The sequence below is a fragment of the Aythya ferina genome, assembly GCF_964211825.1.
Source record: "Aythya ferina genome assembly, chromosome: 17".
NCBI classification, from domain to species: Eukaryota; Metazoa; Chordata; class Aves; order Anseriformes; family Anatidae; genus Aythya; species Aythya ferina.
In genome coordinates, this window is record NC_140316.1 from 4,632,552 (window position 1) to 4,647,763 (window position 15,212).

Here is a 15,212-nt window from a genome sequence, read left to right on the forward strand (position 1 = left end):
AATGTGATAAATGTATGAACTATGCTTGGTGTAATGGTTTCAATACTGTAAAGGTGCAGCATATTTTTTAACCTGTCTAAAGCACACCCCCACCTCCTTTATAAGAGATACTTGGAAGCTGAGCATGAAATGTAGTAGAATAGATGTTGTGAAAACCAGGGTGATTATGATAGAGTTTGACATAGTGGTAAATAAGGTACATAGTCTCTTTGAGAAAGTTCTTTTATAAAGAAGGTGGAGTGTAGTTCTTCCAGTTCTCTTTTGTGATTTTTTTTTTCCTGAACTAAGAAGTTATTAATTAAAAAAAAAAAAAAAAAATGTTCACTGAAGTTGTCTGTTTCTGTTTCTTCTGTGGCATATTCTTTCACCACAGAAATGGATGTGTGTGACATTTTCTCAGGACTGGTCAAGCTGTCAATGATTCGAATGTTGAGATTTTACAATGAAGTATCTTCCTTGAACTTGTAGTAACTGAAAATGACATGAGTTTTTTTTTGTCAATCAAAGAAACTCAATCTGACACTTGAAAGTTTATACCACATGGGATCATTAGCAGATCTACAGGATTCGTAGCAAATGATGTAAGTTTAAAAAGTTAAATGTTTGCAAACAAGGTGACTTCAAGATGCTAGTAAGGAAAAAAAGTTCACTTTCAAAAAAAGTGCATACAACTTAAATATCTTGCTACACTGTAGAGTCTGACATGGCAAGCATTATAACAGCATTATAACACTACCAATGTTAACAGCAGACTAGCGAAAATGAGTGTCATACTGTGCTAATCTTTATACCTTTGGGATTTTCAGTGATCTAATTCATATAAATGATAAGATTTCAAGTGGCTGCTATTAGTGGGACTTTTTAAAATAGAACTATTTTCCTGCAGAGGAAATAGAAAGACATGTCTGCAGTTCTTTCTGCATGGTGCTACAGACAGTGAGGCCAGAATAGTTGAACTTCAAGTTGCAGCTTAGCATTCTAGGATTCTTTGCGCTGCTGTTGTTCCCACACTTGAAGCTAGGTGTCTTTAACTTGTAGCCTATCTGTACAGCTGTTCTTAACCCAAGTGTCGGTTGTTCTTCAGACTAAGTTTAAAAGAGGCTCAAACTCCCGGTTAAGTAATAAAAGAGTGAAAATGCTACGTTGTTCTGTATGTTTTAGAGATAAACTGATAGACCTTAAGTCTTTTAATGGTTTTCATTTGTCCTGTACTTATATTTGTGGTTTTAAGTATTTTATGCTCCATTATAGCACCAAATGACCTGTAACTAATTTAGTTTAAGAGGATCCTGTTGATTTTTAGATGTAATGCCTTGCCAAGTGATCAGTGTTGGCACAACATAAGCACTTCATAGCTCTTCCTCCATAAAGAAAAGGGTATCAAACTTATGAGAAAAAACACGGCCTTTTGCAACTGCAATACATGTAGCTGACAAAATACTAATCTCAACAGTTGGTTTTAATCTGAGAGTCCTCAGTATCTTAAGTATCAGCAATTCTGTAGGATAATTTGTGTTTAAGCTCTGTACTGTTTTCTTTGAAATTAATAGAAGCTTGGTATTGAAGGTCAAGCATTAGCTCATTCATTTCACCAAAAAAAAAAAAAAAAAAGCATCCATTTTATATCAATTTCTAATCTTTGGTAGAATTGTGTAGTGCAGATGGCTTAGCCTACAGCAAGAGCTTAGGGAAGTAAGTGATTCAAGTACAAGGAGTTAGGCGGTTGAGAATGCTCCATTCTAAATTATGCTCTGATTTTTTTTTTTTATGGTCTCTTACAAAATTCTGCTGGAAGGGGGCCTTATTTTGTACAGTCTGCCCTCTAAAAATAAACCAACAGTCTCCGTGTTACTGGAAGCTAGGAAAAAGATCTTTTGGTTTTAAAAAGAATGTGTGGGGATTTTGCATTTTTTCCACCTATTTTATCTAACATTCTTTCTGCATGATGTTTGGGAGCTGAAATACCACTTACACAATTCCAAGGAATAAGTTCTGAAGAAAACTAATTATACTATTTCCCATAGCAATGCTTAATATGCAAAGATTGCTACTAAATCTGCTTTTCAGGTCATCCTTCCTTTCTTCACACTTCACCATTTTGACTTTCAATGAGGTAATTTCACCCTTAAGCTCATTAGTTTCCACAGGAAATGAATTATAAAAAATGCTAAGTGTGCCATATGAGGTTTAACATCAAAGACATTTCTAGACACACCATGAATATATGTTGAAGCTAGATTTGGTCTCTGTTGGGTATTCTTTTCAGTCCTGCTGAGTTTCAGTTGCTCGCTTTCGTTAGGTAAGTGTTGGCTTAGGACTTATCTTTTTCCTTGCAATCCAAATTAATCTTCAGTTCTGTAGAATAAGATCTAGTAGCTGACTGCTTGGAATAGTTGAACCCAATGTGTTTAGTTATGACTCATGCGCCCTTCTTGTGGAGGGGGGGAAAAAACAAACTACAGTTAAGAGTAGGATGTTTTATAACCAACTGCTCTTAAAGAAAAGGTAGGTTCCTGAAAGGAAACTTCAGCTCATATTTCTGCTAACAAGTTATAAATTAATTTTTATTTTTCTTTCCACTGCCACCACACCCCAAACTACATAGTGACAGTAGCTTAGGTACTACCTAAACCAACCAGTGCTCTGCTTTAACCAAAGTCTTGCTGAATGTTAGTCTGTATCCTGGAGGTTAGGATGCATGAGCTGCATGGTTAATCTTTCAGTTCTTCCCACTGAGCCTCCGTTCTCAACCATTTTAACTGCCTGACAGCAAAAAAAAATCAACACCTGGCACACAGGATTCTTGTCAGCTTGTATAGCTTCAAGCTTTTATTTTGAATCTCTATTTCCAACAATCCAAAAAAAAAAAAAAAAAGGGGGGGAGGGGGGAATGCCCACAGTTCTGGTTCGGGGGGAGGAGTAGTTTTGTTTTCATTGCTTGTTTATTTTAATGTTCTATTCAATCTACGTAACACACTGGCTAGAGGGAGTGCCCAGCATGTTACAGAGGTTTGGGTTTTTTTTAAGTGTACATTATTCAAATCCAATTTTAGTGGGGGGAGGGAAAAAACTTTTTGTTAGATCTATAACATTTTAAGACATAATTTCATTCACAATTGAACAGGAAAATTTTTCTTCCTCTTCAGCAAGTGTTTAGCATGCTTATCCCATTTGCTGCTTAGTTACAGTATGCAAAATAGCACAGTAAAATGGCTGCATTACCACAAAGGTAAAACTGCATCTCAGGTCCACGAGCTGTGAGGTTTTCTATCATTAAAAAGTTGCAGAATATCTCTCAAAAGTAATAGAGTTGTTAGGAGGAAACTAAGTGGCACAGTAACATTTCTGTTTAAGAACTAATCCTAGTCAATATTTACAGCTCTAAAGCACTGAAGCATTAAAGCACTTTATTCCACCCAGAGCTGGGGGGAGGAGGTGTGGTGGGGAGAACTTCAAAATATTTCCTCTTTGCTCTATGAGTAGGAGAATCTATTTCCTGTTCTTTGAAGGTACGAAATGCAAGTACCTCTTTAGCAGTGCATTTCGGTGACCTGCCTAAAAATAATAGGAACTTCAAAAGGCAGGTCAAGAATTTAAGCATAAGTCTCCCATATGCTGTGCTCCTGGCTGATCAGGGTTGACCGGGAGGGAGGGAGGGGGTGGTCTTCTGTGCATCTGCAGCGGGTGCTGGTTTGGCATTAGGCTTTGCTATCTTTCAGGGGTGTAAGGTCTCATCTATAGTGTAGGATGTCTGCCACCCCTGTTCTGAGAACGAGTAGCGTTGTTCAATAGTGCGTATTGTTCAAGAGGAGAGCCTTTGGTTCCAAAGGTAGGTAGTAAAGAAAGGCCATGTAAACAACCCCTCGTTACCTACCTGAGTTACAGAGGAGGAACCAGGATCTAAACCTTTAGTACTGGACTGAGGGATGCAGCGGTTTTTGTGCTCATTTCATTGCAGCAACTGCTGCAGTTGGGCTACTGTATTGGTGTACATCATGAGATGGCCCGGTACTCTGGGGCAAGGCATATACAACTTAGTATTTCAGCAAAATAAACTGTGTCATTACATTGCAGAAATGAATAGTTAAACACTCTTTTATTGAAAAAGTCACTTTTCCCAGCCCTTCACATGTAGGTGCTGTCAGTAACGGAACACAAATACTTTTCCAAAGTAGATTTTAGTAATTCAATCTCCAGAAATATAATAAGTAATGTAGCATTGGCTCTGATTTACAATGTGTATGAATTTAACATTGTGGAAGTTATTAGAGTACTGTAGATGTTTAAATATTTTTTTGTCATAAATATATTAACTCTTCCCTTTGATTCATGTAACATTAATTTAGAAGAAAAAAAACAAAACAAAACAACAAAACAAAACTTGGAGCCAGACTCTTGTGCTTCAAAACTACTCAACACAGTCTGGTAATAATAAATGCTGACATCTGTCTGCTGTTCATTTTTGAGTCAACTGCTGAAGGGCATATATGGTTTTTGCTTCCACTGCTACAAGATGCAAGCCTTTTATGTCTACATAGACATGTACACAAAATATTAGGCAAAACCTACAATCTTGTGTTGCATATCTCAGACATTAACATGTGGCAAATGGAAGCTGTAATAGCAGGTGAAATCATAAATAATTCAGTTAAATGTCCCAGGAATCAAACTTAAATGCCTTCACATAGAAGGATTAAGATAACTCGATACACAGTGTAGCTAATATAGGAGAAGACTTGTATGGGAGATTTCATTCTGGCACCTGTTTTATGACTTACTGTTGCCTTAAAACAGTGTCCTGCGTCAGCTGCAAAATACAGGAATCCCCTTTATAGGGATTTTTATTTATTTATTTAAGAAAGTAAAAATAATTTAAGTTGCAAAATACAGCTTTGTAGAGGTTTCTTTCATTTAAGAAAGAAAAATAATTCTAAGTTGAGAGTTGAATGTTCAGGATTTTCTTGAAAAGACGGAGAAATATCACCAGGAGGCATTAAAATAACGATTGGGTTATTAAAGGTAATAGGACAAGCAGGCTTCCCTTTGGTTCAGTGCTCTACTGAATGCTCTGAATTTGTGATTGGGGGGCACAGCTACTTACTAGTTCATTTTTAAAGAAAATGAGCACTCAGAGTTTGCCACACTTAATTTTGTCTTTTAAGTCTTGCCTGCTAAAGGAAGGGAAATAGTTTCTCTAGTCAATGTGTGTTACCAGTAATAAATAGCTGGTGGATATAGGATCAGAGCAGCTGCAAATATCCAAGTGTTGGGTACTGAAGGCTATTCCAAGCGAGTATTTCAGTGTTTTTGTACACATGCTCCTGTTGCCATGAGGAGTCACCTTAAAACATAGTGGACTGAAGTGTTTAAGCCTATGTAGATCTAACAAAAATAAAGCTAGTCAGACTTTCTTATCTTGTCTGCACTCTAAAGAGTTAGGATATGAGATACTCATGGTCTTTAATACTAGAAATGCTAATGCTTGGTAAACTTTGAGCTAGAGTGCAGAAGTTATGAAATGTTTAAAATTGTTTACAAAACAGTATGCAGACATGCATGATTGAATTCTTACCCTTGGCTTGGCAAGGCTTGAATTGTACGGGCATACCTACGAGCAGAATTTAACTCATAGCTTCTAACAGAAAGACTCAAGTGGTACCACAGTGACAGAGGACTGATTTACATTTTAGATATAAACCATGATGTAACTGTCTCAGATGACTTTCATGTCTCATTCCAGAAAAGATTTTCTGCAGTGTGAAATACCTTTTCAGAGAATGCTTCCTTGAATAAAACACATCAAAATTCCATGCAGAAGAATAGGTTTGTTAATGAGCAAAAGGGAAGATGGCATTTGTGCTGTGGTGTGGTACATATAGCCATAATCCCAAAGCCAACGGGTGGGAAGCAAAGACTACTCTTAAAAAAGTCATGTCCACGTATGGCTGCCATGCTTGGTACCACTTCCATTCAGATCACATGCCTGCTGCCTCTGTTTTTGTGAACTGATGGTTCAGTCTTTCTGAGAGCATCATTGGACTGAGGCTTCACATACTGGAGGAGCAGCTAGGGTATCAAAGTTCTGTGAGGTCGCACTAGTATTAGCATCTACTGCCGACAAGCTCTGCTGGTCCCTGGAAGAGTTAGGGGCCTTCACCTGACCTTTGTATAAACCAGGAGACTTTGCCCAAAATGGAAGATTTGACATAAACGTGGCAGAACTGTTGCCCTCAGCAGTCAGAACCACAGGCTGTTTGTCTGGCACAGCTGGTGCATACGCAGCATTTTGCTCAGAGAGATGATCTCCGCATTGGTTAAGATGTTCTGCTAAGACCAGAGGCTGCTGATCATCTCCTTCTTCAGAAATAACAAAAACTGGTTTGTTTTTATCTGTTTCTACCACAAGCTCTTTTGTTTTTGAACCATTGACCAAGTTGATTTTCAGGGCGTTGGAGCTCTCTAGAGTATTTGCGGGGCTTTGGCTGTTAACTGGCGATACTGCCCCTAGATGTCTTGAGGGATCCAAGGACCTCACACGTTTACTGTCAGGGGAACCAGCTAAAAATCCAAAGTAAGGGTTCCCAAACCTGGATTTCTTCAAGTTGCAGGAGCTTAGCTTCCGCTGCCTTTGTGCAGACAGAGTGAGGGGGTATGAGGCATTGCTGGCAGATGAATCAGAGTAAACTGGCTCTGAAGCTCCTTCTATCTCAGTGGCAGAAATCACCTTTCTGGTCGGAACACCTTGGGTTCTTGCAGCTGTAGGAAAAGCCTGTACAAAATAATAATAAATTAGTAGATGTGCTTTGAAAAGAAACATCAGAAAAGAAACATTGATGTTTCTTAAGAAACATCAATCCCAAAGGCACTAAAAGTTAAAATTCCTTCTTAAGATAGAGGTAATATGCTTTCTTTTGCAAAAACCTATGTTATTACCCTAAAAAAAATGAATATCCTCTGTTAACTTTGTAACAAGTGCTGTTCACTGATAACCATCAGTGAGACCTACATATCCCTCCCACAACTATAGCCTTCTTGTTATGCAATAGTAATATGTCAAAATTAATGTAAAGTATAACCATGAAAAAGGGAATATGTTGGAAAATTCAATGAATGCAGATTTTTAGCACTTCAGGAATGCTTGAATAAATTACAATATGGTTAGGCAAAAGAGTTTCCCATGCACCAAGCAAGATGGGCTGAAAAGTGTGTTGCGTTTACAGGTTGGAGAGGCAAAGCAGTGAGGCCAGGGGAAAACATGGCCCATCAGCAAGCAGATAGGGCACAAAACCTGACCACCCCATACTCCTCTCCTAGCAAGACTTACACTGTTGTCAACCAGCTTTGTGAAGGGACTATTGGTGGTCCAGCTACACCATTTTTTCTGTAACTGTGGTAATGGAGCCAGGAAATCATGGAAAGTGCGGGCACTCCACGTGCGTTGTCTGGGGTAATGATTTTCCATCTGAATGTTTCCCTTCTCAACCGTGTCTGCTCCTGCAGCCATTGGATTAGAAGTCAGCCAGTCAGATACAGAGGCTGGGCTTGTGACACTTCTTTTTAGGTTTTTGTCCTGAAAATAGTAAGTAAAGATCATTTACAAAACCTGTTGTCAAAAGGTTTTAAAAACACTTTTAAAATAGGCCTTTAGTGCAAGTGAGTGATTTCTTCAGTGGCTCTTTTCCCAGGACAAGACACAGGAATACAATTTCTATTCATTTCTCTTCCAGCGTGCTGTGTGGGATTCACTGGCTTCACTGGACAGCAGTTTTACTTTGTTTCTTCAGTTTCAGGTTTTACACTGAACTGTGACATTTCAGTCATATAAGAAACAAAATCCTACCACTAACTGCATATATCAAATACCTAGAGCTTCATTACACTGAAGATATCTGACAGATTACAGTACTAAACTTCACAGTGCAAAACATAATTCTTCCACTCTGCTAGGCTCTTGGTAGGCTCCAGATGTGTTTTGTCAAACAAAACTCCAAGTGGGGGATGAGGCCCACTGGAAGAAATCCAGAAGCAAGCAACAAGAGACTCAGAATGTCTAAAAAATGCATGATTCAGGAGGAAAGACTAAATTAAGTGGTGCTCTTCAGTCTGAGTTAGGGAAGAATTAAGAGAATACAAAGAATTAAAACAAAGAGAAAGGCAGTAATCTGTTCTCAATGTCTGTAGTGAGTGGAACAAGAGACATAAGGCCCAGAGTAGAGCCAATTTCACATAAGAAATGTTTTTTCAGGTGGAAAACAGGTTTTAGCAGGAGAATAAGATGTCTAGACAGGTGTAAAATTGGCATCATCAGGAGCTGAGCACATGAAATCATTCTCACCAACTCTGCATATGAGCAGAATTGCTCTGTTGAATTCACCTGTTGTTCATAGAAGCCTCCTGTTCCACAACTCTATATGTATTTTTAATTTTCAGCTGTGTTATGACTGTCATGAGAAGAATGCGACATTCACATTCCCAGAGTTTATGCAGTCCTTAAAGAGGCTCTGAAATAAATCCCACCATGTCCTGGATTTAAAAGTCCTGAGAGACCAAAAGCTTGTCATTTGTTGTTTCTGATAAACAGAATCTCCTAAGTTTCTACAAATCAAAGAAACTATTCAGTTACAATGTCATATTGGAAAAGAATGGGCAGAGACAAGGAATGAGCTTCTCTGTAGGAAGCTGGCAGAGGGTGTATTCAGGCTCTGGATAAATTTGTTTCAATATTGAGCTCTTAGTCTCAGATTTGATTAAAGTAAGAAACTTTATTTATACATTTATAATCCAGCTGTCTTCTACTCAGAAGCCTTTTCAGGCTGTCTAAGGGTTTATTATTTTGATGGTTTTGAGACAGATGTACTGGGAGCAACTGTCGAGATGAATAATGTATTTTCTAGATTTCTGAAAATCTTTTAGGGAAAAAAAAATGTGATTCTTAAACATCCATGTAAAGACTGTTAGTCTTTACTCAAACCTGTTCATCTGGAACTTGTCTGAATAGAAGTAACAGGTCATAGGTGTAAATCAGCCAAAGGCTGAGTGATGGCTTAAACCAAAAAGGACTTAGAAATCCATGACCCTCCTGGGGACACCGTGTTCCTCAGAAGCCACCTGAAAGACACTGGTTCCTCTTGCATCATCAGCCCTGCCCTCCATTTCCTCACAGTTATCCCCAAAACAGAGAGGTGTGGTTGTTGTCTCAGGTGTTACCTTCTGACAGGAGACTGATTTCATCAAATGGATTTTAAAAGCTAAAAAACAAAAACCCATTTATAACTGGTGCCTGCCTAGCAAAGCTGAGGATCACTCTTACTGAGAGGCATAGAATCAAGAGGCCACCATTCCTCAGTAAAAAGATTTGGACTTTTTTTTTTTTTGTTTAAATTAGAAGTCTTTGCTGTTTGCTTTGTCTAGATGAGCATTCTGGGTGAGATGAATCTGAAGACATTACTTACTGTGCTGTACAGGCTCAGCATTTCACTGGTCTTTTCACATGCGGATTACTTCTTAGGCCCTGCCAAGAGAGCAGCTAGGCCCCAGCAGGTAACTCATCCTACCCACCCAGTGCTGGCCCTCAAACACTGTGTACCTACCCTCTGCAGGGCTCAGAGACAAAAATCAGAAGCTGGATGGCCAGATTCATCATACACCTTAAAATACACACCTAGAAATGTAACTATGAACATAAATCATCTTTATGTCTAACATTTAGTAACCCAAGTAGACTTAAGATAACACTTAAGTGCAGGTGTGCAAATCATCTGCTGGGCTCAATTTCCACCCCAATTAGAGAGGATAGTTTTCAGCTGTGCTGAAAAAGCCAGTGCTTTTTTTTTTTAAAGGTGGCATTCACTCTCCTTGATTTTTTGTTTGTTTGTTTGTTTGTTTGGGTTTTGATCCTCTGGAGCTTTGGTTGAGAGCGCTGTAAAAAAGGATATCACTGAGAAGGAGCAACAACCTGAGATAGTATTGTAGTAAATCAATTTAATTCTGTGCATTATGTTCAGTTAGAGTTGCTGTAACACTATATTACATGTGTGTATATAGACATACGTCCTCTTCTGGCTTGCTCGTAGAAGGCATGGTATAAAAGAAATGTTTTGCTGTAAGTATGCTCTTCATCCTGACTAAAGCAGGGGAAAGAGGTAGGGAAATGGGTTTCCTCTCTGTCTAGAAGCTGTATTTGTAAGTGGCTGCCACCAGGTGAAGCTCTCTCCGCTGGAAAGAAGGAGCAAGGAGTGCTGGGGTTCAAGGGTGTCTCGGGTACCAATACAGTTCATGTGCCCTGCTCCTCAGAAAGTAATGTACTTGAGCAAGGGAAGGCACTGGATTTTTTTTTCCTTTTTTTGTGTGTGTGTGTTAATCAGCATGGTTGGCTGGAGGGGAAGCTTTACTGTATGACTTGCACTGATGTAGGAAAATTCTGACCAGCCTGACCCCCTGGATAATATACTAATCAAGCGTGGGGATACTGGCTGCTTTTGTTCCATAAACTGTGACAGTATTGTATGGACTGGTCCTACAGCCCGCTGGCAGACCATTGCATTGTCATCTATAAGATGCAATGTAGACTTCTGAATTTGATCTTATCTAAGCTGGGAAGATTCTGGCTTTTGAGAGATCACAGCCCACATAAGTTCAAAGCAGCTCAGTCTGATGGTCAGGAGTACTGCCTGGTTAGATCACTACTATTCCTGCAAGCTAGGCAGGAACTGTTAAGTGAAGGAACATGACAAGTGCTTTTCAAGAAGGATATCCTGTGGCTTGCTGGGCTTCTAGAGATGCCCAAGAGCATTCCTACCTGTATTCTGTAGGTGGTAAAGCTCAGCCCACTGGCTCCAGGTCCAGCAGAAATAATAAACACTTCATCACTTCCTGTCTCAGTAGTCACTGCGGAGGTGGAAGAGGGCACATCTGGGTCAGTATCCTGAGGAGACCGTTCTATGCTGCCTTCACAGGAAGTGACTGAGGAAAAGAAAATCCATAAAGACTGCTTGGGAGAGTCCAAAACATCTGTTCCCAACTCATCCATTATAATCCCTCTTCCCTCACCTTTCCCTCTCCCCAGAGAAGCTAGACCCACATCTGCCTGTTGCACCAATCAGAATAAAATACAAGCCAACAGTTTGCTCTCCTGAAACTGCAAGCCTTTAAAAACAAAACAAAAGGTGGCGGGTGAGGGGAAGAAAGAAACACCCTTGGGTCTGCTGTCTAATAAAGCCAGACCCAAACTGAAATCCCTCATACTAAATGCATAAGGTTTTTCTGCAGATCAGAAACTTGCAGAGTTTCTTAACTCATTCTTTATTTGTTGTTACTCAATCCTATTAATAGTGAGCTTTGATTTTGTCACAAGTGCTTACAAATCCTTTTTGCTTGAGCCGTGGTGATGCTGCTCCCTCAGGCAGCTGTACGTTCCAGGCATTGCCATAGGTGTATGTGCATGTTTGCATCCCCAAGGTCTGTACTTTAGGTCCAGGCCCAGAGAGCTCTGGCTTCTGGCCATAACCTTCTTAATGACTTTTGGCAGAACAGAATTAGCTTTTTAGGAAGGTATCCACGTGAGAGCTGTGTATAAAAGTTGATGGTTTAGTGGGAAACTGATGGTGTGTGGCAGTGCACCGTGAAGTGGCTCCTTGTTGGCCTTTGACCAAAAGGTTTGCTGACAGGATTAATGTGTTGTGACTCAAGATTTCAACAAGTGACAATATCTGCAGCTTGGCTGGAGGACTCCCTGTTCTTGTTCTGGAAACACACTGTGAGGTAAATGTCATTTAAAGCAGTCTCATCCATAATGCCCTGCAGAAAAATTTAGCTCCAGGAGTCAAAGTTGTTCAAAGCCAACATAAGCACTGTAAAACTCATCCTTATCCAGACAAGGTTAGATGCAGGGCAGATGAGTCTTCCACAATTCGTGGATGATTATAAGCTCCGGTTGTAGCAGCCTGAAGCAGACAGATTAGTGTTGCTAACACAGTGTCCCTGCAATGCTCTGTGCTATGACAGCTTCTGCTGGCAGTGTCCTGGAGCTGTGCCTGTGTGTGCTTCTTGCCAGGAGAATTGCCCTACCAGTGAGGGGGGGAGAGCAGCAAGGGATATTCCCACAACAAAGCCTTTCTGCTGTGAAGTGGCTCTCCAGCTGTGCCTGGGCGAGACGGGGAGGAGGATGGCAAGGAAGGAATGGTCTGATTAGCAGGCCAAGGCCTACAGGGTGCCCTGACCCACCCCTGCCGGTGCGCCGCGCTTACCCGCCTGCTCCCGGCTGACAGAGTGGTTGTTGTTTTCATTCTCCCGACTTGGCACCACAAGCTGGAGCTCATTGATATCAACGGCGGAGTTCTGGATCCCGTTCTACAACTCAGAACATGCCCCAGTAAACATTGTCAGATAAACAGTGCAACAGCCAATATGAAAGAGAGAAACAGAAATTGCTGAAGCCATTAGCACTAACCTCCTGGTCACTGCATGCGTTGGATGAGCTCCTTTTGGGGCACGTTCTCTGCCTGAAAAGGAGAGACAGCAACAACAACAAGAAGCCCACAAGTGAGTTAATCCCAGAGAAGGGAAGCTGTCAGCGGTGCTTGTCCTGCAAGGGTGGCCTAGCAGGTTATGAGCTGTCCAGCCTGCAGGAGCATCCAAAACACTCACCAAGGCTCAAGGCCTGTAGGCCAGGGGAAAAACTGATATGCTCGTGTAGTGGAAAGTCAGCTGAAGAAGAGAAGGATCTGTCTTCTTCCCATGATCATCACAAAACAGAGAGCGGAACAGAGTTCAGACCTCTTTAAAGTCCTACTAGCCTTCCCCCCACAGGCTGTTCTTTCATGTCAGAAACTAAATAGCAGAACCGAAATCCTTCCTTTGGTCTGAGCAATGACATTGTTCTTATCCTGTTATACAGAGTATTTCACCTGTGTAGTCGGTATTGCATGCTGGATTATGTTTAGCAAGCAGAGAACATCAAATGTTCATCTGTATGACCATTTTATTAATGGAAACTGCTATGGCAGATGGTTACCACTTAAATATGCCTGTTGGGATGAAGGGAAACAAAATCATATTCTTAACAATTTTTTTTTAAGTTTTACTAAATCTGACATTCTGAAACATCTAGTGTTATTTACATCTTACTCATCCAAAATGTAAACATGTCATGAAGAAAGGCTGAACATGATCATGACTGAAGCAAGTATATTTTATTTTGGTGTACAGCAGTTCTTCATGGGACAGTTCAGAAACACACAGCAGTGTTAATATATGATGTGACCCATGTTACTATTTTTCCCTACTAGCTATGCTGTTGGGTGGCATATTTCCTCTTGCTGGCTTCCATACAAGGTTTGTGGTGGTGTCTTTTAAATGATGTGCTGAAGTCAAGATTGCAAGTTTTCAGGCACCATTTCATTATTGCTTCTCTTTAAGACCTGGGGGCTCAGACAACACCTGATGAGTCTGGCCAGGAGTCAGCATGTGCTCCATCTCAGGCATAAGGTTTCATTCCTTCACCATATCATTGGAACTCTTAAAAAAAAGGCTTATTGAAAGTGAAACAATGGAGGGGGAGGAAAAAAAAAAAAAAAAAAAGTATGGTGTCCCCCCAGTACTATTCCTAATGAATATGGAGGAAACTACAGAAAGAGGAGAGCAAGTTTGCACTTCTGACTTTAATTCAGACGGACTCCAGATGGATAGTTGTTACTCCAGGAAGCAAGATCATATCAGCTGCCACATGGGCTTTGCCACAGTATGCAGGGCTGCTTCAACTCAGTGGTTTGGGGAGAGGGAGCAGCTAGAGATTTCTAAGAAGTGGTGTTTCCTAATTGGAGGATTAAGATCAAGCCAAGCAGGAAATGCTCTTGAGTAGAACATGCATATGTAAATATGCCCCCCACACATACACATGCACACACACACCAGAAGTTCTTATTAGCCACCAGAGCTGCTTAAGCAGGCGGGATTGAGTAAAACGTGACCCAAAATAATGAATTAGCATAGTGGTCAAGGCATCCAGATAGATAGTGTAAGAACTGTGCAATTTCCTGCTTTTTCCATATTGCATTCATATTTTCCTCTCTTACCATATCCCTACTCTTTCCTGCCTAAGCCCATTTACTCAAATCTCAGAATCATAAATATTCTTGTTTCAAATAACTGATGTGTTACAAACATTTATTGAAATATTCCCACCTAAGGATTGAAGACCAAAAAGGGAATGTTCTCTTTTAAGAAAAATAAATAAATTAGCACACATTTCTTCCACACTGAACACCAGGCCTTATCTACCCAGACTTGTTGGTAAACTGGATGGTCTCACTTCCGAGTTTATTTGACCTCTTAATGTGACAGACAAGATACGCAAATCCTTGGAAACATGACTGAAAATGTGTTTCTCCGAGTCCTATATACAGATGTCCCACTTATAAGATATTCATATTCTCTGGGACAAAGCTAAAAAGATGAAATATCCATTATAAAAGTCTCAGCAGTTGATAGTTGATAAACTAGGATAAACAGTGCAAGTTTTGCACTAAGAAATGTCAATACCTTACACAGATCTGGTTCTTTTCCATTTTTTATAAATGTGTTTTACAATATTTAGCAGGCACCATAGCTACCTTGAAAGCCATGCTTCAGTTTGGCAGAATGAACCAGAGGGACGGCAAGGTGTTGCCAGTTTTCCAGAAAAATATCAGTTTTCTGTGCAAGGACAGTAGAAGAAGGGCGAACAGGAGAGGGAAGAGTCCTGTTCCTCCTGAGATTTAAATTAGGATAGTAAAGTGTAACTGGTTGAAATATCCCCTATTTAACTTCTTCCCTTATCATGCTTTGGGTATTGAGTGTCTTATTTCCACCTAACAGTTTGATTTACTGTCAAGAACTAATGCACACCAAGGCTAAGGATTTCTAGATTTGGCCAACAAAAAGTTCTGGTGGAAACTTGAGATTTTTTTCTTTCTATTCAGAGCTACAGCTAAAGTGCTTGGAGAGATGCTCTAATTTGCAGGACTTGGGCCCTTGGTCTTTCTTTACTTCTCTCTCCAGATGCACTGCACCTCCCATGGCATGCTGCAGTACCTGGCCACCAAGCAGATCTGTGATTTAGATCAGTGCATAGCTCACACATATAAAATACCCAATGTGCCATTTTCCATCACTTAAAAGAAGGTGCATTTTTTAAAAAGTTGCTTAAACCTTCCCAAGTAAGGCAAAAATTTAAG

The 15,212-nt window shown here is 40.2% G+C and overlaps 1 protein-coding gene across 5 annotated transcripts in view; it reads right to left on the reverse strand.

Annotated features, from left to right (window-relative positions):
• Positions 1-4,077: 4,077 nt before the first annotated feature.
• Positions 4,078-15,212, reverse strand: part of LOC311446252 (uncharacterized protein) — a 32,565-nt gene continuing 21,430 nt past the window's right edge. For 3 of the 5 annotated variants that reach the window (XM_084539214.1, XM_084539215.1, XM_084539217.1), the window contains 5 exons: positions 12,449-12,500; positions 12,246-12,348; positions 10,799-10,962; positions 7,325-7,570; positions 4,078-6,769 (listed from right to left, as the gene is read on the reverse strand). In XM_084539214.1, the coding sequence (XP_084395340.1) occupies positions 6,032-6,769; positions 7,325-7,570; positions 10,799-10,962; positions 12,246-12,348; positions 12,449-12,500 (1,303 nt within the window). In that variant the 3' untranslated portion in view covers positions 4,078-6,031. The remainder of the gene's footprint in view (positions 6,770-7,324; positions 7,571-10,798; positions 10,963-12,245; positions 12,349-12,448; positions 12,501-15,212) is intronic. The other 2 variants (XM_084539216.1, XM_084539218.1) reach the window with 2 other exon arrangements.